This window comes from Carcharhinus amblyrhynchos, chromosome 2, assembly GCF_965287045.1.
Source record: "Carcharhinus amblyrhynchos chromosome 2, sCarAmb.v2.hapA, whole genome shotgun sequence".
Lineage (NCBI taxonomy): Eukaryota > Metazoa > Chordata > Chondrichthyes > Carcharhiniformes > Carcharhinidae > Carcharhinus > Carcharhinus amblyrhynchos.
In genome coordinates, this window is record NC_137325.1 from 37,399,965 (window position 1) to 37,426,261 (window position 26,297).

A 26,297-nucleotide genomic window follows, 5' to 3' on the forward strand; every position below is an offset into this window, starting at 1 on the left:
TATAGCAGCAATCTTCAGCCAGAAGTGCCAAGTGGATGATCCATCTCAGCCTCCTCCAGTGGTCCCCAGAAGCTCAGATGCTAGCCTGCAGCCCATTTGATTCACCCCACATGACACCAAGAAATGGTTGCAGGCACTGGATACTGCAAAGGCAATGGGCCCTGATAACATTCCAGCAATAGTACTGAAGATTTGTGCTCCAGAACTTGCTGCTTCCCTAGCCACACTCTTCCAGTACAGTTACAACACTGGCATCTACCCAGCAATGTAGCAAATTGCCCAGGTATGTCCGTACATAAAAAGCAGGGCAAATCCAACGCAGCCTATTGCTACCCAATCAGTCTATTCTCGATCATCAGTAAAGTGATGAAAGGGATCACTGACGGTGCTATCAAACAGCACCTGCTCAGCGATGCCCAGTTTTGGGTTTTGTCAGGATGACTCAGCTCCTGACCTTATTACAGCTCTGGTTCAAACATGGACAAAAGAGCTGAATTCCAGAGGTGATGAGACAGTGACAGCCCTTGACATCAAGGCTGCATTCAACTGAGTGTGGCATCAAGGAGCCCTGGCAAAACTGGAATCAATAGTATTAGGGGCAAACACTCCACTGACTGGAGTCATACCTGGTGCAAGGGAAGATGGTTGTGGTTGTGGAGGGTCAGTCATCTCAGCCCAAGGACATCTCTGCAGGAATCTCTCAGACTATTGTCCTAGGCCCGACAATCTTAAGGTCAGGTCATTGATGAAGCAGCTGAAGATTGTCGGGCCTAGGACAATAGTCTGAGAGATTCCTGCAGAGATGCCCTTGGGCTGAGATGACTGACCCTCCACAACCATCTTCCCTTGCACCAGGTATGACTCCAGTCAGTGGAGTGTTTGCCCCTGATACTATTGATTCCAGTTTTGCCAGGGCTCCTTGATGCCACACTCAGTTGAATGCAGCCTTGATGTCAAGGGCTGTCACTCTCACATCACCTCTGGAATTCAGCTCTTTTGTCCATGTTTGAACCAGAGCTGTAATAAGGTCAGGAGCTGAGTCACCCTGACAAAACCCAAAACTGGGCATTTTCTGACCTTATGACGGAGGAAAAAAGTGGGAATGTTCGCCGATGATTGCACAATGTTCAGCACCACTCATGAGTCCTCAGATATTGAAGCAGTCCATGTTCAAATGCAACAAGAACTGGACAATATCCAGGCTTGGGCTGACAAGTGGCAAATAACATTTGTGCCACACAAATGCCAGGCAATGGCCATCACCAATAAGAGATACTCTAACCACTGCCCCATAACATTCAATGATGTTACCATCACAGAATCCCCCACTATCAACATCCTTGGGGTTACCATTGACCAGAAACTCAACTAGACTCACCACAAAAACACAATGTCTACAAAAGCAGGTTGGAGGCTTGGAATACTGCGACAAAAAGGTAACCTCCTAACTCCCCAACGCCTATCCACCATCTAGAAGACACAAGTTAGGAGTGTGATGGAATACTCCACACTTGTCTCGATGGGTGTAGTTCCAACAACAAGAAGCTTGACACCATCCAGGACAAAGCAGCCTGCTTGATAGGCACCACATCTACAAACATCCACTCCCTCCACTGCTGACCTCAGTGGCAGTAGTGTGTACTATCTACAAGATGCAATGCAGAAATTCACCAAAGCTCCTTAGACAGCATATTCCAAACCCACAATCACTTCCATCTGGAAGGACAAGGGCAGTAGATACATGGGAACAACAGCACCTGCAAGTACCCCTCCAAGCCACTCACCATGCTGCCTTGGAAATATATCACCATTCCTTTGCAGTTGCTGGGTCAAATTCTTGGAATTCCCAAAGCACATGGACTCCACTGCAGCGATGTAAGAGGGTAGCTCACCATCACCTTCCCCAGGGCAACAAGGATTGGGCATTAAATGCTGGCCAGCCAGTAAGCTCCATGTCCCCCGAATGAATTAAAAAAAACTGCTGCCCTTGTCTTTCTGGATGCAAGTGGTTGTGGATTTGGAAGGTGTTGTTTAAGGATCTTTGGTGAATTTCTTCATTGTATCTTGTAGATAGCACACACTGCTGCTACTGAGTGTCAGTGGTTGAGGGAGTGGATGTGGTGCCAATCAAGTGGGTTGTTTTGTCCTGGATGGTGATAAGCTTCTTGAGTGTTGTTGGAGCTGGAGCTATCCAGGGAAGTGGAGAGTATTCCATCACACTCCTGACTTGTGCCTTGTAGATGGTAGACAGACTTTGGTGAGTCAGTAGGTGAGTTACTTGCCATAGTATTTCTAGCCTCTGACCTATTCTTGTAGCCATTGTGTTTATGTGGCAAGTTTATTGAGTTTATGGTCAATGGTAACTCCAGTGGTAACCCCAAGGATGTTCAGAAGATCTTGCAGATGATGCACACTGCTGCTACTATGCATCGATGGTGGAAAGAATGATATTTGTGGATGGATGTTAATGAGGCAGGCTGCTTTGTCCTGGGTGGTGTCTGACTTCTTGAGTGTAGTTCAAGCTGCACAGATCCAGGCAAGTAGAGAGTATTCCATCACACTCTTGACTTGTGCCTTGTAGATGGTGGACAGCCTCTGGGGAGTCAGGAGGTGAGTTACTCATTGTACGATTCCTAGCCTTTGACCTGCTGTTGTAGCCACAATATTTATGTGCCATTTGACAGAATACTCCTGTTGAAGCTGAATTAGAGTTTTAGAAACATTCACCATTCTACTTATTTCAACAACCTGTGTAGGTCCTCTTTAAATCTATCACTACCTTCCCCACAGTCTGCAGGTGCAGCAGGTGATCAAGAAGGCGAATGGGATGCTGGCCTTTATAGCGAGGGGGATAGAATATAAAAAAAGAGATGTCTTGCTGCAACTGTACAGGGTACTGGGGAGGTTGCAGCTGGAGTACTGTGTGCGCCGCACTTGCGCAAGGATATTTTGGCCTTAGAGGGAGTGCAAAGGAGGTTCACTAGGCTGATACCGGAGATGAGGGGGTTAGACTATGAAGAGAGACTGAATAGACTGGGTCTGTATTCGCTGGAGTTTAGAAGGATGAGGGGGGGATCTTATAGAGACATATAAGATAATGAAAGGGATGGATAGGGTAGAGGTAGAGAGATTCTTCCCGCTGAGAAAGGACAGAAGGACTAGAGGGCACAGCCTCAAGATGGGGGGGGGGGGGCAGTTTAGAACAGAGTTGAGGAGGAACTTCTTCACTCAAAGGGTGGTGAATCTCTGGAATTCTCTGCCTGTTGAAGTGATGGAGGCTACCTCGCTAAATATATTTAAGTCATGGGTAGATAGGTTTTTGACAGACAAGGGAATTAAGGATTATGGGGAGAAAGCGGGAAAGTGGAACTGATCCACTTCAGATCAGCCATGATCTTATTGAATGGCAGGGCAGGCTTGAAGGGCTAGACGGCCTACTCCTGCTCCTATTTCTTATGTTCTTATGTTCACAGTATTTGCAAGTTTTGTGTTATCTGCTAATGTTTTAAAATAGTGCAGTGTACACTCAAGTCAAAGTCATTAATATGGATAAAGAAAAGCAATGGTCTTAATACTAATCTCATGGAACCACATTATAAACCCTCCTCCAGTCTGAAAAGCATCCATTTACCATTATTCTCTGTTTCCTGGCACTCAGTCAACTTTGCATCCAGACTGTCACTGTCCCTCAGACTACAGCAATTGCATTACTCTGATCACTCATCAAACAATTGAGTGAAGTTAGTTTAAGAGGATTTGGCTTTAACACTCTATGCTGACTTTCCTTAATTAATTTGTCCAAGTGACTATTAATTTTGTTATGTATTATCGTTTCCAAAAGCTTTCCCATCAATTAGGTTAAATTGACAGGCCTACTAGGCTTATTCTCTAAACTCTTTCTTAAACAAGTGACTAATATTTGCAATTCTCTCATCTTCTAGCACCACCCCTGTATCTGAGGAAGTATGGAAGGTTATGGCCAGTGCCTCCAAAGTTTCGACCATTATTTCATTCAATATCCTCAGATGGATCGAATCCAGTCCTGATGATTTATCAACCAGCCTTTTAAACATCTCCTCCTTAACAATCTTTAGCTCACCCAGTGTCTCAATTAAGTCTCAATAGGACCAGGTGAGGGGTTATCAAACATCATAATCCCTGCATCTGAAAATAAGCCTAAACTTTTTTTTTGCAGAAAACATGAACAGAAAAGAAGGAACATGCTAAGGCTCTTTCCTCTAGAAAAAGGGAAAGTTGAAAGGTGACCTGACAAAGATCTTTAAAAAATATGAAGGGGTTTGAAATACAGATGCAAAGAAGATGCTTCAACTTGTGAAGGGGTCCAAAACTAAGGACCATAAACATAAAATAATCATGAAGGACAAACGTCTTTGTCCAGAATTATGAGAATGTGGAACTTACTCGAATGTTGAATTTTGAATGATTACAGCACTGAAGGAGGCCATCTGGTCTATTCAGCACATGCTGACTCTTTGCAAAAGCAATACAACTAGACCTACTACTCTGCCTTTTCCCGAAGTCCAGCAATTTTTCCCGTTCATGTACTAAACTAATTCTTTTTGAAAGCCTGGATTGATTATGTCTCCACCATCCTTCAAGTAGCGCAGTCAAGATTGGAACCTCTTGCTGCATAAAAATTTTTCCTCAGATCGCCTTTGTTTCTTTTGTCAATCATCTGAAATTTGTGTCCTCCGGTTCTCGGCCCTTTCAATTTTTCTCTATCTACTCTGTGTAGTCTCCTCATAATTCGTGCACCTTTACCCGATTTTCTCTCAACTGTCCTTGCTTTGAGAACTCCAGTGCAATTTATTAATCTAACTGCAGTTCCTTGGCCTAGAACCATCTCAGTAAATCTCTTCTGTGCCCTCTCGCATGCCTTCATTTCCTTCCTAACACGTGGTGTCCAGAATTGGACACAATTGTCTAACTGTGGTAGAACCATTGTTTTATAGAGGTTCATCATTGTTTTATTCAATAAAGCCTGGCGGTGAAGGATAGAATTGGGTTAATCTTTACATGTTTTTATAAGCCTTATTTAAGGGGATACACTTTACATACATGCACCTCTTTATGCAACCACCACTGTTTCAGTCTGTTTCTGATTATAGGGACACAAGTGAATCCCCAGTTAATGACCACTCCCTGCGTACAATTAAAGAAAAATTAAATTATGATCAGTAGAGTTCCTGTAAATAAAAATCAGGCGTGAGATATGCAACCAAAATTTGAAAACAAATTTAATCAAAAACATTAATATTCTGTGCAGAGTATTACAAGTCTCTAGAAGCCCAGACGACTTCCATTGACAATTTATTTATGTAAAACAATCTGACAGTTGATGGCTTGCATCCATCCATTTAATGTTACTGATTTCCTTTTTGATAGCATTTGCACCAAGCTGCAAGGTCAACCTCTAAAGGTCAAAGGTACTTTACCTTCAAGGAACAATTATCCATGTAACATTCAATGAGATGCTATTTTCTGTATGTCCATCTCACTTCAAATACTCAACAAGTAGCGCTCCATATCTGCTGCCTCCATATGAGCCAGTATTTTGCAGCCAGAGTGCTTTTAATAACTACTTTTATTTTCTTAGTTTTCTAAGCTAAAGGACAACATTTTCCATTCTCACCCATCAGAAATATTACAAAACCATTATATATAAACCAAATATAACAAAACTAGAATACCCATGAGGAAGACTAACATGAGAAGCATCATTATAAATGAGCAGTTTCATGTTCCTTGGGTGACCAAAAGCGTGCATTTCTCCAAATTTAATTTTCTGGCTGTTTTCTCTACTTTAGGATTTGCTTTTGTATGGTTAACTGCAACACATCTAAGCTCACATCTGGCCTAGTCTGAGTGCACAAATCAGTTCATCTGATGAATCAGGATTTCCAACTGCTCTATCTCATCTTCAGATATAGCGTAATCTTTCTGTGATGATTTTGCACAATTAACCAGGTTGAGTGTAACAGTTTCTAAATAAGATTTAGACCGGAATTTTACTGTCGCACCCACCACAGGAATCAGAGTGGGCAAGTGGCGAACCATGGAAAGGTCCGTTGACCTTGGGCGGGATTTTACGATTTCAGGACAAGGGAGGTCGTAAAATCTTGCCCTTAGAATTACCCCAAACCTAATTTGCTTAATTTCTAACCAATATAATTAAAAGCCCCACAAACTTGACTCACAATTTTAAATTCTACTGTTATTAATAACACATTTCTCAAATTTCACAGTATCGCCTTTCAAGAAATCATGAACATGCATCATGAAGATTGTTGCAAGTTTTATTTTATGACACCAATAAAATAATGAGAGACCTGCTCTTAGTTGAACACAAAGGGAGCAATTCTCCCAGCCCATTACTCGAGTAACACAGCGGGCTGGGAGATATCAGCAGTGGCTGTTTTGCGGCTTCCCACTGGGCATCATGACCTCAATGCATCTCCCACGCAAAGATTTCTGATGCAATCAGCTCCATGCTGGAAACTGGCGCAGAGCTGATTATCATATGAAAATGTGATTATCACTACTGGATTCGTCATTCAGTGGAGATGCCGACGTAGGACTGGGGTAAACACAGTAAGAAGTCTCACATCACCAGGTCGAATATCAACAGGTTTGTTTGGTGGCAAAAGCCATGAGCTTTTGGAGCGCTGCTTCTTACCTGACAAAGGAGCAGTGCTCCGAAAGCTAGTGACTTTTGCTACCACATAAACCTGTTGGACTTTAAGCTGGTGTTGTGAGACTTCTTACTGTGTTCATCATTCAGGCCATAGACACACTTGTTTAATTTTCTACAGTTTTCCTTCTGCATCTGGACAAGCAATGGCAAGCATTTAAGGGACAAATAGATGGCCTCCAAAAGGGTTTTATTCTTACCTGGCATAAGAATGGTAAGAAAACTGTGACCAAACCATGGTTTACAAAGGAAATTAGGGATGGTATTAAATTCAAAGAAGAAGCATACAAATTGGCAAGAAAATATATTAAACCTAAGGATTGGGAACTGTTTAAAATTCAGCAATGGTGGACCAAGAGATTGATTAAGAAAGGGAATATAGGTATGAAAGGAAGATGTCGGGGAACATAAAACTTTAATGTAAATGTTTCTATAGATATATGAAGAGAAAAAGATTGATAAAGAACAGTCAGAAAAGTCAGATTCACAACAGGGAACAAAGAAATGGCCAAGGAATTAAATTCAAACTTTGCTTCTGTCTTCACAAAAGGAGACATGAATAATGCAGTAGAAATTCTGAAAAGCACACACAAGTTTTTAGTGAGGAACTGAAGGAAATCAGTATTAGTAGAGAAATTGTTTTAGGGAAATTGATGGGATTGACAGTGGATAAATCTTCAGGGCTTGATAAGGAAGTGGCCCTGGAAATAGTAGATCCCTTGGTGGTAATTTTCCAAAATTTTTTGGACTCTGAAATGTTGCTATAGATTGGAGGATGGGCAATGTAAGCCCGCTATTCAAAAATGGAGGTAGAAAGAGAACAGGGAACTATAGACCAGTGAGCATATTAGTGGTACTTGGGAAGTTGCTGGAGTCCATTATCAAGGATTTCATAGCGCAGCGTTGGAAAGCAGTGGTATAATCAGGCAAAGTCAGCATGGATTTATGAAAGGGAAATCATGCTTGACAAATCTACTGGACTTCGTTGAAGATTTAACTGGTAAAGTTGACCAGGGAGATCTTGTGGATGTGGTTTAGACTTTCAGAAGGCTTTCCAGTACAGTCCTACATAGTGATCTTCTATGTAAAGTTAAAGCTCATGGGATTGCGGGTGGTATCTTAAGATGGATAGAAAGCTGGTTAGCAGAAAGTAAGCTAGGAGTTGGAAGACATGGGTTTTTTTCCAATTGGAAGGTGGTGACTAGTAGGGTATTGCAAGGACCCCAGCTGTTCACATTATATAATAATGATTTGGATGAGGAAAGTAAATGTATTATTGCCAGATTTGCAGATGATAAAGTTGGGTGGGAGGGTGAGCTGTGAGGAGGATGCAGAGATGCTTCAGCATGATGTGGACAGGCTGAGTGAGTGGGCATATGCATGGCAGATGCAGTATGATGTGGATAAATATGAGATTATCCACTTCAGTAGCAATAATAGGAAGGCAGATTATTATTTGAATGGGTGTAAATTGAGTGAAGTGGATACTCAATGAGACTTTGGCGTCCTCATGCTTCAGTCGCTGAAAGTAACTGCACAGGTACAGCAGGCAGTAAAGAAGGCAAATGGTATGTTGGCCTTCATTGCGAGAGAATTCAAGTATAGGAATAGGAATATTTTACTGCAACTGTACAGCATATTGGTGAGGCCACACGCAGAGTATTGTGTGTAGTTTTGGTGTCCTTATCTGAGGAAGGATGTCCTTGCTCTAGAGGGAATGCAGTGAAGGTTTACCAGGCTGATTCCTGATGTCTGTCATTTGAGGACAAACTAAGTTGGTTTGCATTATATTCATTTAAGTTTAGAAGAATGAGGGGATCTCATAGAAACTTATAAAACGTTGACAGTATTAGGCAGGATAGATTGGAAAGAATATTCCCTATAGTGGAAGAGTCCAGAACTGAAGGTCATAGTTTGATGATAAGCCCTTTCAGGACTGAGTTGACAAGGAATTTCTCCACCCAGAGAATATTGAATCTGTGGGATTCACTACTACAGAAAGTAGTTGGGGCCATAAGGTTGTGTGATTTCAAGAAGAGATTAGGAACAGCTCTTGGGGTCAAAGAGATCAAGGGATATAAGGGAAAGGGAGATCAGGATATTGAATTTGATGACCAGCCATGATCATAATGATTTGCAAAACAGATTCAAAAGGGCTAACTGGCCTACTCCTGCATCAATTTTCTAAGTTTCTATGTAAAAGTATCACCAATCAAAAATGTGGCTTTAATGTCAGTTTTTCTACACTCTCTTGAATATGTGACCAACAGAACTTAAAGAATTTTTAAGATTATTTTTCTAGTTGTGGGAGAATGGAATCTACAGTATCTGTATCACCCAGTTAATCTTCAAAATACCTAGTGACTGGGCTTGCTTTAGCTCGTAAGTCCCATTTGCATGAACTATTTTGGAACAAATCCACCTGTGACAAAGCTGGTTGACCCTTATCTGGTACTTCAGAATAAACTCTCTTCAATTATCTAACTTCTTTGTTGGTTCTTGTATTAATTTTTCCTCAAGTTTATTAGCAACCATTAAAATTTAATGCTCATGATGATTTCTGCTTCTAATTCTGTTACTAAGATTGTTCTCTGATTTCTGTATTACTGTCTAATCTATTCAAGCAATAGCCTCTATTTTTACTTCTGTCAATAGGGACTTACACTGCAAGATCTTCCTCTCTGGTTCAGGCTGATGCAAGAGCCACTTCCAGACTCACTATCAGTAATTGCATTTTTTGCTTTCCAACTTTAGACTGTTTCACCCCATTCTGCCAGTTCATGGACTTTGCTTATTTGCCATCATCCTGAACATTTGACCAATATTAAAACTTGCCAAAAGGTTTTCCTGCACATTCCATAGTATCCCACAGCAAGTTTTAATCTGGGTAATGTGTCCACAAGTGTGCGATGTGCAGCAAGAAGCAGGAGCCAGCTGTCCTGAAAAGACCCATAACAACTAAAGGTCATAAGTTCATTGGGTGAAATGGCATGGTCAGGTAAATACACATGTTCTAGGATAAAATTGGTCAATGGATTTGAACTCAGAGCACTTGATGATTTCTGATGGGCAAGTTTATGATGCATATTTAGTTATTAATCAGTTTTGCAGCATGGTTAATGACATGTACAAACCTGGAAACCCAGAGTTAATTAAAACTATTTAGGTTAATAGATAATGAATGGGAGAAAGTTTATGTGAGTTCCCTTTAACTGGTGAGATGAATGAGTTTTATGGATTTTAATGTTCTACAGATTTCAAGATGTGTGCATCCTTCATACTCTCCTGAAAGTGTAAACTCTTGTGTCAGGAAACCGTTCAGGTGTGGGATATGTAAGTAGCGGTAGAATACTTTTCCACAGCTAACCTAAACCTTATGTTCATAGAATCCCTACAGTGCGTAAGGCGGCCATTTGGCCCATAGAGTCTGCACCTGAAAGAGCATCTTACCAAGACCCATGCACCTTCCATTAACCCCATGTATTTACCATGGCTTAGCCACCTAGCCGACACATAATTGGACACTAAGAGGCAATTTAGCCAATCTGCCTAACCTGCACATCTTTGGACTGTGGGAGGAAACCTGAGCACCCAGACATGGGAAGAATGTGTAAACTCCGCATGGTCAGTCAACGAGACCAGAATCAAACCCGGGTCCCTAGCGCTGTGACGAAGCAGTGCTAACTTTTGAACACCATGCCACCCACTATGGGTTGATACCCCAGATACTTGACCAGCCTCATTCCCCAGAGCCAGATCCAACAATGCCTGCTTCCTTGTTAGGTCAGAACATACGAACACAAGAACTAGGAGCTGGAGTAGCCATCTGGCCCCTCGAGCCTGTTCTGCCATTCAGTAAGATCAGATCTTTTTGCGGAATTAGCTCCACTTACCGCCCCCCCTCCCCTGCTCACCATAACCCTTAATCCCTTTACTGTTCAAAAATTTATCTATCCTTGCCCTAAAAACACACACCGAGGTAGCCTCAACTGCTTCACTAGGCAGGGAATTCCACAGATTCACAACCCTTTGTGTGAAGAAGTTCCGCCTCAACTCAGTTCTAAATCTGGCTATGTCCCTTAGTTCTAGTCTTATCTGTCAGCAGAAACAACTTCCCTGCTTTTATCTTATCTATTCCCTTCATAATCTTATATATTTCTATAAGATCTCCCTTCATTCTTCTGAATTCCAATGAGTATAGCCCCAGTCTACTCAGTCTCTCCTCATAAACCAACCCTCTCAACTCCGGAATCAACCTAGTGAATCTCCTCTGCACCTCCTCCAGTGCCAGTATATCCTCTCAAGTAAGGAGATCAAAGCTGTACGCAGTACTCCAGAAACATACTGAACAGCAAAATTTTCCTCATCACACTTTAGAAATCCATCCTCTTCTCTATCTTTACCCTAATATGATCCCAGTCTATATTAGGATAATTGAAGTTCCCCATTATCACCAGTAGAATCATAGAATCTATACAGAAAGAGGACATTTGGTCCATTGAATCTGCATTGACCACAGTTCTATCCAGGAGCAATTTATCATGGCCAATCAACCTAACGTACAAATCTTTGGAGTGTGGGAGGAAACAGGAGCACCCAGGGGAAATCCACGCAGACATGGGAGAGTGTGCAAATTCCACACAGCCAGTGACCCGAGGCCGGAATTGAACCCAGGTCTCTGGAGCTATGAGGCAGCAGTGCTAACAACTGTGCTACCATGCCACTGTCTACAATTTCTGCATGCCTCTTTTAATTTATCTTCAAATATGCCCCTTTATGTCTTTCCTCCTAGTTAGTGGCCTATACAATACACCCATTAGTGTAATGGCACCTCTACTGTTTATTAACTCTAATTAGGTAGATTCTGCCCTTGATTACTCTCGGACATCCACTCTCACTTTCACTGTCATATTCTCCTTAATCAATATTGACATCATAGAATCATAGAATCCCTACAGTGCAGAAGGACACCATTCGGTCATCGAGCCTGCACTGCCAACAATCCCATCCAGGCCTTATCTCCATAACCTCACGTATATACCCTACTAATTCCCCTGACACTAAGGGCAATTTTACATGGCCAATTAACCTAACCAGCACATTGCTCCTCTTTTTCCTTCCTCATCTTTTCTGAATGCCTTGTATCCTGTAATATTTAATAGCCTATCCTGTCCTCAAGACAGTTCTCCATTCTTGCAACTACATCACATTCCCATATGGCATTTTATGCTTGCCGCTCACCAATGATATTTACTACACTTTGTGCATTTATATACATGCAAACCTATCTTAAACCAGCTTTTATTTTCTCTCTCAGTCTGATTCCATGAAATAGTATACAATTTCTTACTCTACTGCTATCAACCCTTTTTGTATCTTGCTTTCTCTTTCTAATGCTGTGGGCCTGATAACTATCTTCTTGTTGAATTAGTTCAAACTCTGCTGCCATGGAACCAATGATTCTCCCTCGAGGTCACTAGTCTAGATGTATTGAGGTACATTCCATCTGATATGTACAGGTCTTATGTCCACCTTAACTGGTCCAAATGCTTCTATATAATCTTCTTCTTTACTCATTGGCACATAGCACCAGAAGCAGTTTGAGATTGCTACCTTCGAGGCCCTAGCTCCTAAAGTCTGCCTGCAGGATTCTTTCCTTTTTGCCCACTGATATAGATCATGACTTCTGGCTATTCACTCTGGACTCCTCAGAATGTTTTACAGCTTCTTAGTGACATTCCGGATCCCAGCACTAGAGAGGCAACACGCCATCCTGGAATCATGTTATGGAAAAGTGTCTGTCTATTCCCCTATTGAATCCTTTATCACTATTGTCCTCTTGATCAGCCTGCTCCTCCCTCACTTGTGATGGCTCAGTGGCACGGGCATTGCTTAATCCTTGTGAAGATGAAGTTCGCATTGATACTACCTCCTGTAATGTTGCCTGAAACATTGTGAAAAGGGACGGATTCATAACAGATCTAGCTGCTCATAAATGGACATCCATAACGTGTTGAGGGCCACCAGCATTAGAAAATTGTATTCAGTCACAATCTATAACCTCATAGCCCACATATTCTCCATCCTTCTCTTACCATAAAAACAAAAGATCAACTCTGATTCAATGAAGAGTGCAGGAATGCATGCCAGCTGCAACACCAGACATACCTGAAAATGAAGTGTCAACCTGGTGACACTACAACAAAGGACCACTTGAGTACTGAACAATGGAAGCAGCATATAAAAGACAGTGAACTAAGTGATCTTATAACCACTGGATCAGATCTAAGCTCTGCAGTCCTGCCAAATCTAGTCATGAATGAAGGTGGACAGTTAAACAACTAAGAGGAAGGGAAGACTCCACAAATATCCCCATCTTGAATAAGCCCTGCACATCAATGCAAGAGACATGGCTGAAATATTTACAACATCATCAGCTAAAAGTGACAAATCATCTCCCCTTGAGGTTCCCAGCATCAGATGCCAACCTTCAGCAATTCAATTCACTTCATGTGATATCAAAAATTGGCTGAAGGCACTGGATACTGCAAAGATTACATAAGAACATAAGAAATAGGAGCAGGAGTAGGCCATACAGCCCTTCGAGCCTGCCCCTCCATTCAATAAGATCATGGCTGATCTGTCGTGGCTCAGTTCCACATTCCCGCCCTCTCCCCATAACCCTTAATCCCCTCTCTCATCAAAAACCCATCAACCCGCGTCTTAAAAATATTTAGCGAGGTAGCCTCCACCACTTCAACGGGCAAAGAATTCCAGAGATTCACCACCCTTTGAGTGAAGAAGTTCCTCCTCAACTCCGTTCTAAACCGCCCCCCCTTTATCTTGAGGCTGTGCCCCCTAGTCCTACTATCCTTTCTGAGCGGGAAGAGTCTCTCCACCTCTATCCTATCCATCCCATTCATCATCTTATATATCTCAATGAGATCTCCCCTCATTCTTCTAAACTCTAACGAGTACAAGCCTAGTTTATTCAGCCTCTCCTCATAGCTCAACCCCCTCAACTCCGGCATCAGCCTAGTAAACCCCCTCTGCACTCCCTCCAAGGCCAAAATATCCTTGCGTAAGTATGGCGCCCAAAACTGCCGTACTCCAGCTGCGGCCTCACCAATGCCCTATACAGCTGCAGCAAGACCTCCCTACTTTTATATTCAATCCCCCTCGCTATGAAGGCCAGCATCCCATTAGCTTTCCTGACCACCTGCTGCACCTGCAAGCTGGGTTTTTGCGACTCATGCACAAGGACCCCGAGGTCCCTCTGCACCGTCGCCTGCTGCAGTTTTTCTCCACGTAAGTAATAATCCTTCCTACCATTATTCCTACCAAAGTGGACCACCTCGCAGTTGCCAACATTAAATTCCATTTGCCATTTCCTGGCCCATTCGCCCAGCCTATCTAGATCCTTCTGCAGACTCTCCACACCCTCCGCACTATTTGCCGTTCCACCAATCTTGGTGTCATCAGCAAATTTCGACACCCTACACTCGGTTCCCTCCTCCAGATCATCTATATAAATGGTAAAAAGCTGAGGCCCCAGCACCGACCCCTGGGGCACTCCACTAGTCACCATCCGCCAATCCGAATAGCACCCATTGACCCCCACTCTCTGCCTCCTATTTGACAACCAATCCTCTATCCACGCTAACACCCTACCCCCAACTCCATGTCCCCTGACCTTCTGCAATAACCTCTCGTGAGGTACCTTGTCAAATGCCTTCTGAAAATCAAGAAAGACCACATCCACCGGCTCTCCTCTACCCACCGCCCTAGACACATCCTCATAGAACTCCAGTAAATTTGTCAGACACGACTTCCCTTTAACGAAACCGTGCTGCGTCTGCTCTATCAAGCAATTGCCCTCAAGATGCCTCGCTATTTCCCCCTTGATGACGGATTCTAACATTTTACCTACAACAGACGTTAAACTAACCGGCCTATAATTCCCTGCCTTTCGCCTGGCACCCTTCTTAAACAACGGCGTAACATTAGCCGTTTTCCAATCTTCCGGCACTTCCCCACATAAAGATTATAGGCCCTGACAACATTCCAGCTATAATACTGAAACCTTATGTTCCAGAACTAACCACACCCTTAACCAAGTGGAAGGTATTCCATTACACTCCTGACTTATACCTTGCAGATGGCAGACAGGATTTGGGGAGTCAGGAGGTGAGTTGCTTATTATGGGATTCCTAGCCTTGACCTGCTCTGGTAGCCAAAGTATTTATTTGGCTAGTCTAGTTCAGTTTCTTGTCAATAGTAACCTGCAGGATGTTAAAAGTGGGAGAATCAGCAATGGTAGTGCCATTGAATATCAAGGGGCAATGGTTAGATCCTCTCTTGTTGAGGATAGTCATTGTCTGGCACTTGTGTGGCACAAATGTTACTTGCCACTTGTCAGCCCAAGCATGGATATTATCCATGTCTTTCTGCATTTGGACATGGACTGCTTCAATATCTGAGGAGTTGCAAATGGTGCTAAACATTGTGCAGTCATCAGTAAACATCCCCACTTTGACCTTATGATGGAAGGAGGTCATTGTTGAAGCAAATTAAGATGATTATGACTAGTACACTATCCTGATGAACTCCTGGAGCTGAGATGATTGACTTCTAACCACTTTTCTTTGTGCCAGGTATGACTCCAACTAACAGAGGGTTTCCCCCTCATTCCAATGAGTGTCTCGATCCTGTACTTGTCGGCAATGAGACCAGTCTTCCCAGAGGTGGCCTCCTTATTTGCTACCTTCAGATTCATCACCTAATTAAATATTCGGTCCAGTCAGAGACAGTGTTTGCTATCACACAGAGTGATCCATGGACAGAGTGTTTCATGAATTGAGCATTGAGTCAGAAATTTGGTTCAAGTGGAATCTCACTGTTAGGTATTTCTGAAGTTATAATTTGATTATACAGTGTTTGCCAATGTACAGAGTGATCTGGAAACTGAATGGTTTACAAGCTGTGTTAAGTTAGGAATTTGCTTTTTTATTCCATTTGTTTTACCTCCTGTCGCTGATGAGTGTTCTTTTGCCTCCAAGTTAGGAGACTGTAACTTGCTAATACTTTACTAAATTAGTAACTAGTTAACTAAAACAAATAAATAAGGTTAATTAGATATGGTGGTGGCAGGTGGCAATCCACTACTACCACATGTGGGAATTTGTATAACAATGCATTGCAGTGCCAGACAATCATATCTGCGGTTTCTATGGCTTTTGTTGACATGTTTCTGGATGATAGACATTTTGGGGTACGGGAGAGATATCTGGATACTTTGTTCCAGGATGTGGTTGCACCTCATAGAACATAAGAACATAAGAACATAAGAAATAGGAGCAGGAGTAGGCCATCTGGCCCTTCGAGCCTGCCCCGCCATTCAATAAGATCATGGCTGATCTGTTGTGGTTCAGTTCCACTTTCCCGCCCTCTCCCCATAACCCTTAATCCCCTCTCTTATCAAAAACCCATCAACCCGCTTCTTAAAAATATTTAGCGAGGCAGCCTCCACCACTTCAACGGGCAGAGAATTCCAGAGATTCACCACCCTTTGAGTGAAGAAGTTCCTCCTCAACTCCGTTCTGAACTGCCCCCCCTTTATCTTGAGGCTGTGCCCCCTAGTCCTACTGTCTTTTTTGAGCGGGAAGAGTCTTTCCACCTCTATCCTATCCATCCCATTCATCATCTTATACGTCTCAATGAGATCTCCCCTCATTCTTCTAAACTCTAACGAGTACAAGCCTAGTTTATTCAGCCTCTCCTCATAGCTCAACCCCCTCAACTCCGGTATCAGCCTAGTAAACCTCCTCTGCACTCCCTCCAAGGCCAAAATATCCTTGCGCAGGTGCGGCGCCCAAAACTGCACACAGTACTCCAGCTGCGGCCTCACCAATGCCCTATACAGCTGCAGCAAGACCTCCCTACTTTTATATTCAATCCCCCTCGCTATGAAGGCCAGCATCCCATTCGCCTTCCTGACCACCTGCTGCACCTGCAAGCTGGGTTTTTGCGACTCATGCACAAGGACCCCGAGGTCCCTCTGCACCGTCGCCTGCTGCAGTTTTTCGCCACGTAAGTAATAGTCCTTCCTACCATTCTTCCTACCAAAGTGGACCACCTCACACTTGCCAACATTAAATTCCATTTGCCATTTCCTGGCCCATTCGCCCAGCCTATCTAGATCCTTCTGCAGACTCTCCACACCCTCCGCACAATTTACCTTTCCCCCAATCTTGGTGTCATCAGCAAATTTCGACACCCTACACTCGGTTCCCTCCTCCAGATCATCTATATAAATGGTAAATAGCTGAGGCCCCAGCACCGACCCCTGGGGCACCCCACTAGTCACCAACCGCCAATCCGAATAGCACCCATTGGTTAAGTAGAACTTTAGAGTTGGTCAATAATCAGGTTCAGGAAGTTACAGGTGCAACTCTTTGCATGTATTAGGGGTTGGGGAGATAAAGAGATGGGCCTAATTTAAGAATACAACCACATGTGACTATCAATTTTTGTAAAATTCTGGACATGTTGCTTGCCCTGGGGAAAAGGATAGAAGATAAACCAGCAAACAAAAGCACATTGCAAGGAAAGTTTACTTCATTTCATGATGTACATCCTAGTAGTGTCATTGTGTCAGAAATTCTTCAGTCTCAATCCAGTTCCGAGTGAACAAAGATACATTACAAAAATATGCTTCTAATTCAGCAAAAACAATACTCTGATGTAAGAAGGCATGGGTGTAGCATGGGTGGTGTAAAGAAAAAAAGCCACTCTGCAGGGGACACATTGAGACAGAATGGTTTACTCTGCATCTCATATCTCACCCAATGCTGTCTCGTATGTGACTGAGAGAGTTTTGATTCCTGGAATGGAAATTGTTCCACCCCCCTCACACTGAAAACCCTCACTTTCAAGAGCACAAAATTAATATGTTTGGTAGCAAAAATGTATGAAGAATAATTTGGGTAGGAAAGGGGAAAATTATTCAGGGAACAATAAAGTCTCCAATATTTTCATTTTGCAATTTACTACCAATACCTTCTTTATTGACCAGCAGGGTCCAACAGTGCAGGCCTGGGAAACAGGGATGGACTGTGGCCAAGACCAGAAGTCTGTAATATTGTATTGAAGAGGAAGGACAGACAACCTGATACATGCAACAATTACAATTTGCAGACAGTCTATTTTCTGGTGTGGCCAGACAGTGATTCTGAGAAATGAAACCTTGTAAAAAGTCTGACAACACCAGGTTTTAGTCAGACTTTTTACTGTGTTTACGCCAGTCCAACGCCGGCATACCCACAAAATGAAACCTTGTCAGCAAAAGTCCAAATGTTTGATATATTGTTGTTTTAAATGCCTGTCCAAGATCTCCTTACACACCACGAACTTGCTTTAGCGGAGGCCCAACCACACTGGCCAAAGTGGTCAGGGTTACCAGGATTGCGCTGGCGGAATTAGACATTAATCTCCTGGTTGCTGCTTTTAGCAACCTAAACTAAAAATACTGATGAGAATTGGGAGGTAAAAAGGCTGACAGTCAAGAATCAACCAAGACTGTTAACTTTCTAATTGACTGTGAAAAGGCAGGGCCCTGCAAGGATGGTTAGTGAGGAGACTTACAGAAAGACTTGGATCTAAGTAGGCACCCACCCTCACTCAGACAGGGGCATACACCGGAGAGGCTGTACCAATGCTTGAGGCTTTAGAGATAGGCATTGCATACAACAGCCAAGAAGCAAGCTTCCTGGTGGTAAAAAGGAAAGGGCCTATTATACGAGGGCCTGACTGGCTTGTTTAAATTCTGTTGAACTGGGGTGAGGTTAATCACACACAGATGACAAAGGATGACATTCAGAAATATCCTGAAGTTTTCGAAAATGAACTGGGTACATTGCATGGTATTACAGTTCAGTTGTTTGTAGATCCTTAGGTTACTCCTCACTTTTCCAGGCCAAGGACTGCAATTTACACCATGGAAGGCAAAATGAAAGGGGTTTTGGCATGTCTGCAGAGGTTTGGAATCATTGAGCCCATTCAGTTCTATGCTGGGCAGCTCCAGTAGTTCCAATTGTTAAATGTGATGGTACTGTGCGCACATGTGGAAATTACAAACTTACCATTAATCAGGCCTCCAAGCTGGATGCTTATCCACTGCTGTGGCTGGTGGGTCTGTTTTCAACTCTTGCAGGAGGCAAGATTTTCTCAAAACTTGACATGAGCCTTGCCTACCAGCAGCTTTTGTTAGGGGAGGACTCAAAACAGTGGTCATGATTCTCCCAAAGGCACTGAAATAGCAGGAAAACTGTTTCAGATCCCGACTGTTTTGTCAGTTCAGCTTCTCACCCAAATCTCCCCACTCCATGCATTGCCGAGGTCCCAGTCGTGTATATCATTAAAAACCCGAGGCAGGGTGGTACCTATTTGCACTGGGGTCTGAGACTCCGGCCTGAGTTCTGGAACTCTGCGCATATGAACTGGTCGCAGTGGGACCCCACCCCCCCACCTCCACCAATTACCCCTAGGCCATGCCCACAATCAGCCCTACCCCTTTGGCAATGCAGGATGCCTAGTGGCACTGCCAGAGTGCCCATGCCCAGGGGCACTACCCCCTGATACCCCGGGGGGCCCCCGATTGCCCCCCCCTTCACTCTGGCAAGGTCTCCCGCTAGTTCCCCAAATATGGGGAGCTGTCTAAACCCCGTTGGAATGAAGTACTCCTGGCGGGTTGGGGGATTCAATCGGGACCGGAAAGTTCCTGATAATTAGATTGAAAACATATTTAAAATAGATTCAAATGACGTACTTGTCTTCCTGCTAGTTTCCAGCCTGGTCTGACCTGTGACTGTTCACTGGCTCTGGGAGATGCGCGTGCATTCCCAATGCATGCGTAAATCCCAAAACAACGCCGGCGATGTGCATCTCCTATCACAGCTCCCAGAAAAGCTGAGGGTCGTGATGGGAGAATCGCAGCCTGTATATCACAACCAACATTCACAAATGTTTATTCAAACACTATTAACTTTATGGAGTGTCCTCCAGTCTGGTGATTTTCAGAGGCCAATTGACAATCTGTTGTTGGGGATTCCGTATGTAGCATCCAGATGTCAAAGTGACAGTAGGAAGGAGATAGGAAAAGCAGAAGGAGAGACATGACCATCGTTTAGGGAGATTTCAATCAAAATGATTGCCTATTTGAGGGATTTCAGCAATAATCAATGCTGGCAGCCTAGAGTCATTCTCAAAGTGGACCAGTCTGTTTAGTGGTGAAACCATCTGATGGAAAAGTCACCCGCAGACATCAGGATCACATTCATCTGCACCAAGATTCTGGAACAATAACATTTCCAGATCATGGCAGAAGGAAATGTTACTGTGAAAACCCAACAGGAAATGGCGCCTGATAGACAGGGGCATCCAATGGTCTCTGCTCCAGGACAAGGTGAGGGTGCTCACAGACACCCAACACTTCTATGCTCACAAGCCCAACTTCACTGGGACAAGCCTCACCAATGTCTACTGAGACACTGGGGTATTGTGCAGATCAAAGCGATGTCGCAAAGTTCCTGAAAGACTCCGTACAGTTAGAATCATAGAACCATAGAATCTGTAATGCCAGAGGCCATTTGGCCCATCAAGCTTGCACTGACAACAATCCCACCCAGGTCCCATCTCTGTGACCCCACATATTTACCCTCCTAATTCTCCCTGACTCTAAGCAGCAATTTATCATGGTCAACCAACCTAACCCTCACATCCTTGGACTGTGGGAGGAAACCTACACAGACATGGGGAGAATTTGCTGTTAGTGTTAGTGTTTGAATAGCAGACCTGGTTAAAAAAAAATTGAAATTCTGATTGTTTCCATGGGCCTTCATTAGCATGGGTGTTGTTACTTACCATTCTTTTCCTTAAGCGGAATTAAAGTTAAGCGGGGGGGAGGATAAGTGTTATAGTGTGTACATTATAATTTCCTATTGAATATACATACTGACATCAATAAGTGTGAGCGTGCATGGGTGATGTCATCGGTAGTGTGGGCTTGTATGGGTTGTTGTTATTGCCATGAAGGTCCTACCTGTTCATTGCTGCTGCTGGGTTATGTGTCCATGTTATATTTTTGCAAGTAAAGGTGATTAAGTTTTCAAACATTTGTGTCACCCTTGTCAAGTTACCACAGTGACTAATGATAGGAATGTGCGGGTCAGGCAGTTGGAGATGGAAGGGTCATGTGACAATGTCCCCAGGAAAACATCCATCCTGAGTTGGCAACACACTACCTCCCTGAGTGAACAATACAGTTAGTTTCACCTGCTAAGAATGGTAAGATGGCTCACAGTGATATGGGTGCTTGCCTTGTCCAACATGCTAAGCACCAGCTGCAAGCGTTCTCCACATTCAGAATGATAGCTCTCTGTAGGTCATTATTGTCATCACCAGTCAGGACAATAACAGATTTCCCAGACTGATACAAGAATCATTGCCAGTTTGACCCATGTGATATTATGCTTTTTCCTGTTTTTTTTTTCTTTTTTAATAATAGAATATTGTATCACAAATAATTTTAGATTTTGGAGTCTTGAAGGCCATTTCTGCTGAAGGCTGTGTGACCTGTAGATTGGCTAAGCTACTAAAGTCCAGCAGCTTTTGCTGTTCCTCAGAGTCAGGAAAGAAATGGTTTCTGCGCAATCCTCATTACTCCCCTGAAAAGCTTGTTGCAGTAGTTGGATGTCACTGCTATCAGTGACCTCCCTGAGTGGGTTCAGTCATGTCTGCCGATGCTTCTGTGAGTGTTGCTGCAGCACATTTTGTTCAACCGTCACAGCTGATCCAGGGAGCTGTGTTAGCTGTGGCTCAGTTGTAGCACTCCAGACTCTGAGTCATAAGATTCTATGTTCAAGCCCCACTCTACACTCTTCTGGATGGCCCATTTGAGCTGTAGTGGTGGCCTTCCTTGCCTTTGGCATGGAGACTCCAGCTCTAATTGCCCCTCTGGATGGCTGCAAAGGAGCTGCCTTCATGATGCTGAAGACGTCCTTATGCAGCAAAAGAGTATCCCAGCTGTTGGAAAAATGCAAAGGCTGGGGAAAATTGCTCTTAATGGGGTGTTTTATTATTTTAATTACTGACTGCTTATGTCCAGCAGGCAGCCGACCCATGCCTGATCCCCACTACTTTCCTGCAGCTGCTTCCCTACTTCCCCTGGGACGTCCTAGCCTGTCATCCCAGAGGAGCCTGCCTTTGGAGTCCACAAACCAGAAAGTCACCATTTTTACTAAGTTACTTATTAAATGGCAAGTGGAAGCTTTATGTGCCTGTTGTAAGAGACCATTTTTCTCACTGGATCCTTGAGGAGGATAAATTAATGGAAAGTGGGGGTTGCGTTGGTGTAGCAACAAATATATGTTACAAAACCAGAGAATTGCTCTGGTTGAAGCTCCACAGATGGTGAAAGGTGTTGAGGAGTTGTGGCTGAATTGAATCCTTACAAATTAAAATGTGATGTAGTGATGTATGTGTCATCTATTTTTCCTTCTTATGCACAGCACTTTACACTTTGCAATGCACTGTTCAGCCTATGTGTATATTTAGTCCAACTATTCTGTAATTTCTGAGCTCCCTTTTCCATACGAACATATGAATTAGGAGCAGGAGTAGGCCATTTGGCCCCTCAAGCCTGCTCTGTCATTCAATAAGACTATGGCTGATCTGATTGTAACCTCAACTCCACATTCCAATCGACCACAGATAACCCCCATCCTTATCAAGAATCATTCTAGCTCTGCCTTAAAAATGTTCAAAACCTGCTTTTTGAGGAAGAGTTCCAAAAATTCAAGACCCTCTGAGAAGGAAAATCCAATCACTATCCAAATGAGCACCCCCATATTTTAAAACAGTGACACCCTAGCCCAAGATGAAATGTCCTTTCCACATCCACCCTGTTAAGATCCCTCAGTACCTCAAGTTGCCTCTTATTCTTCAAAACTCCAGTAGATGCAAGCATAGCAGTCCAAACGTTCCTCATAAGACAACTTGCCCATTCCAAGAATTTGTCTAGTAAACCTTCCCTGAACTGCTTCCCTCCTCACAGTTACATCCTTAAACTGAGGAAATCAATACTGTACTTGATATTCCAGATATGCACTCAGAAATGTCTTGTATAACTAAAGCATGAGCTCTCTACATTTGCATTCAATTCCCATTACAATAAAGGTGGCACGGTGACACCAGGGAGCACCAGGGAGCCAGGTTTGATTCCACCCTTGGGTAAGTGTGTGGCATTTGCACGTTCTCCCCATGTCCACATGGGCACCCTCTGGATCATCTGGTTTCCTCCCACTGTCCAAAGATGTGCATTATTAAATGGCGCCCCAATTTAAAAGTGAAAATAGAACTTTCCACTTCCTCAAAAGACAGTTTTCCCCCAGTGGAATCCCCTCCCCTGAGCCATCCCCATGGAAGCACCCCTCCTTCATGGAGCCTCTCTTCCCCCCCACAAACAAACCCCCCACCCCATGGAACACCCACCCATGCAACACTCTCTCCCACCCCCAAACAGAACAAACTCCAGTGCTTCCCCCACCCCAGCGCTGTAAAGATAGGCAATATTGCAATATGTGACTTGAGAAGAACAAACATGGAAATTGCTGACGAGCAATGAGATGGAAAAAGAAATCAATGATTGTAGCACAGGTCAGTGCAAAACAGAACGAGCCAGTCCAGTTCAGGAGCAAATACCTAATTAACAAGATGCACTGCCATTCAATTTATTTCACAGAATCTCATTCAGCTTCAAAAATAAATGTCTCACAAAATCAAATAAATTATTGCCATCAAACTTTCCTTCACTCCATAATGCAACCCACCCTCAAACACTCTCTCTCTCTGCAAGTCTGCAACTTAACCCCCTCATACACTCTCTTCCCCTCCTCCCACCCCATCATGGTCTCTCCCTCCCCCTGTATACTCCAACCCTCACAGTCTCCTCACATTCTCACAATCACACTCACCTCATTTATCATGGCCACTGTGCCTCTGCCTCACCTCTCATCATGGTCTTGCATGTGCACACCTTAACTTGACTGTTTGTTACCAGCTTTCCCACTCTTCTGACTCACCAATCAGTCTGATTTCATTTTGCTTTCACTGCTGATAGGCTTATTTTAAGCAGATCAGCAACTGCAGAGTAATCAGTCTCCGATTGGAAGCTCAGAGCACTCGCGTGACTGAGGTGCTCCCCCATTGGTCTGGGCCCTTTGCCCAGGCACGCTGTGTTTCATAGTAAATCCAGCTTTGGATACAGGCATAGCCTGTCCAACCTTTCCTCATATGACAATACCTTCATCCCAGGAGTCAGCTGATTGAATCTTCTCTGAACTACTTCTAATGTAATTATGTCCTGTCTTAAAACAGAGACGAAAACTGTACAAAGTACTCTGTGTATGATCTCATCAGTTCAGAAATCTAATCATATCCTGCAACTCTAAGCAAATAATCGTGTTCTTTGTCTTGAATAGGCTGAACTCACCTCTTGCTATCTGCTTATATGCCAGTAGATCTGGGTTCTTTTTTATGTTAACTGTCATTCTATTCTCATATTCTCTCTTAGCTAGTCATATTTCCCTCTTTACCTCCCTATCAACTTATCAGCCGGAATTTTACCACTCCACCCACCACGGGAATTGGAGCGGGTGAGGGGTGGAGCATGAAAAGATCTGTTGACCTTCAGAGGGATTTTACTGTTTTGGGATGAGTAAGGCTGGAAAATTCTATCCATTGTATTGGCTAAAAGCTCTACTTTTGGTTTGCTCTTGTTGGAATGTACTTAGCCAGTACTTGAAAAATCTCCTCCTTAAAGACCACCTGTTACAATATTTCCTGTCAATCTCTGGTCCTTTCCTCTCTCATCCCATTGAAGTTAGTCTTCTTCCAGACTAGAAGTTCTATTTTAGATTCTTCCTCGCTTTTCTCCTTTTCTAATCTGAACTTAACCAAGTGTTCCCTCACCACTACTTGGTCCACTTTGTCCACTTCATTTTCAGCATCAGATCTAGCAATGCTATTTGTGTTTGTAGCTTGTAAATCTGTCTTTGTATTCCTTGTCATCCTTCCTCGTCTGTTCCTATCTAAAAAGGTACTACTTCCCTTCCTAATACTATCCAACAACCTCACTCCCATATGCACCATGTTGTGCCCATCCTCCTGTCAATTTAGTTTAACCCTTTCCCAACCAAGTAGTGAACTGTTTTGTGAAGACATTGGTGCTAGTCCTCTGGAGGTGAACCTATCCCTTTTGAACAGGTGCAGCCTGACCCAGAACTGTGCCAATGCCACCAAAATCTGAAGCCTTCCTCCTGTACCATGCTCTAAGCTTCAGATTGATTTTTCCTATCTTCCTGAGCAGATTTCTTCCAAATTCGTAATTTGCAGCCCATAATTACTTGCTCAGCTTTGATGACTCAGCTTTGATTTTTCCTGCAATTGAGCAGGTAGAAGACTCTTAATAAATCACTTACACTGGAGATTTATTTTAGAACACTACAATGAGGTCCTGATCTTTCACTCCTGGGACATTTGTTAAATTCCAACATAGTTTACGTGGACGAATGCCTTCTCTTTCTGCTGACTGGGAAATTGCACTAATAACCCTTACTTAATTGTTCACAAAAAAAACATGAAATGAAAACCCAGTTTCTTTTCAGTTTTCATTGGGACAATGCTGTTTCTGAAAGTATCCATGGAAACCCTGTCTGTTAGTATTGCACACTGTCTCCATTGCCAGTAGCTTTGGCTGATTTACATTACATTAATATTGGTAGAGGTACACTAAGTTTAGCTGTTTTTATTTAGATCTAATGCACTTATATGGCACCTTTCACATCCTCAGAACTTCCCAAAGAACTTAAAGACCAATGAATTGTTTCATATTATAACCTCTATTGATTGATAGGCAAACAAGTGTTGTTCTAATGCACATCCCTACCCCTGGCATTTTACTGTCAACAGCAAATTAAGGGGCTGCTGGCAAGGGAGCTATCCAGTTAACGATGGTGGGCAGCTTCTAGTGACAGCAGCTTGCACACAGCTGGGATTTTTAAACACACTGATACAGCAGTCAGCTAGCTTGAAGCCAGAAGCAAGAAGGACTGGTTGGTCAATTGAGAAGGTAGTATAGAGACCGTGTCTAGCAAGAAAGGAGGAACAGACAAGGGATACAGCTGCACTTGAAAGCTAACAGGAAGACACTGCAGCACTTTGCTGCTGCGCACTGTCCACCAGCACAGATGCATTCAACCAACTGGACTTTGTTGCATCTGTAGAATGGCTGGCACAATATGGCGGGCACTTCACTAACACACAAGAGGAGGTAGTAGAGGCAGTGACAGCTGCAGTCACTTCCTCTTGGAGGAGCAAGGAGAGTATCAGTGATGTTCAGCTCCACGCAGATGGTGAAACTCGGGTGTCATCATCAAAGCAGCAGGTGTTCCAACAGGAAATGTATGAGGAGATGGCAGAGTTTCCAGAGCAAGAAGTCTCACAACACCAGGTTGAAGTCCAACAGGTT

At 43.4% G+C, this 26,297-nt stretch overlaps 2 protein-coding genes across 6 annotated transcripts in view; one reads left to right on the top strand and one right to left on the bottom strand.

The window, feature by feature from the left end:
* LOC145353802 (NAD-dependent protein deacylase sirtuin-5, mitochondrial-like) overlaps positions 1–23,769 on the bottom strand; it is a 145,812-nt gene extending 122,043 nt beyond the window's left edge. Inside the window, exon 1 of one of the 2 annotated variants that reach the window (XM_080204619.1) lies at positions 23,743–23,769. In XM_080204619.1, coding sequence (XP_080060745.1) covers positions 23,743–23,754 — 12 coding nt within the window. In that variant the 5' untranslated portion in view covers positions 23,755–23,769. Of the gene's footprint in view, positions 1–18,852; positions 18,871–23,742 lie in introns of those variants that run through there. The other variant, XM_080204630.1, reaches the window with a different exon arrangement.
* LOC145353782 (glucose-fructose oxidoreductase domain-containing protein 1) overlaps positions 1–26,297 on the top strand; it is a 258,944-nt gene that overhangs the window by 138,653 nt on the left and 93,994 nt on the right. The window contains exon 1 of one of the 4 annotated variants that reach the window (XM_080204600.1): positions 9,966–10,045. The exons of the other annotated variants lie outside the window; for them this stretch is intronic. The gene's annotated coding sequence lies outside the window, so the exon portion shown is untranslated. Of the gene's footprint in view, positions 1–9,965; positions 10,046–26,297 lie in introns of those variants that run through there. 4 annotated transcript variants of the gene reach the window in all.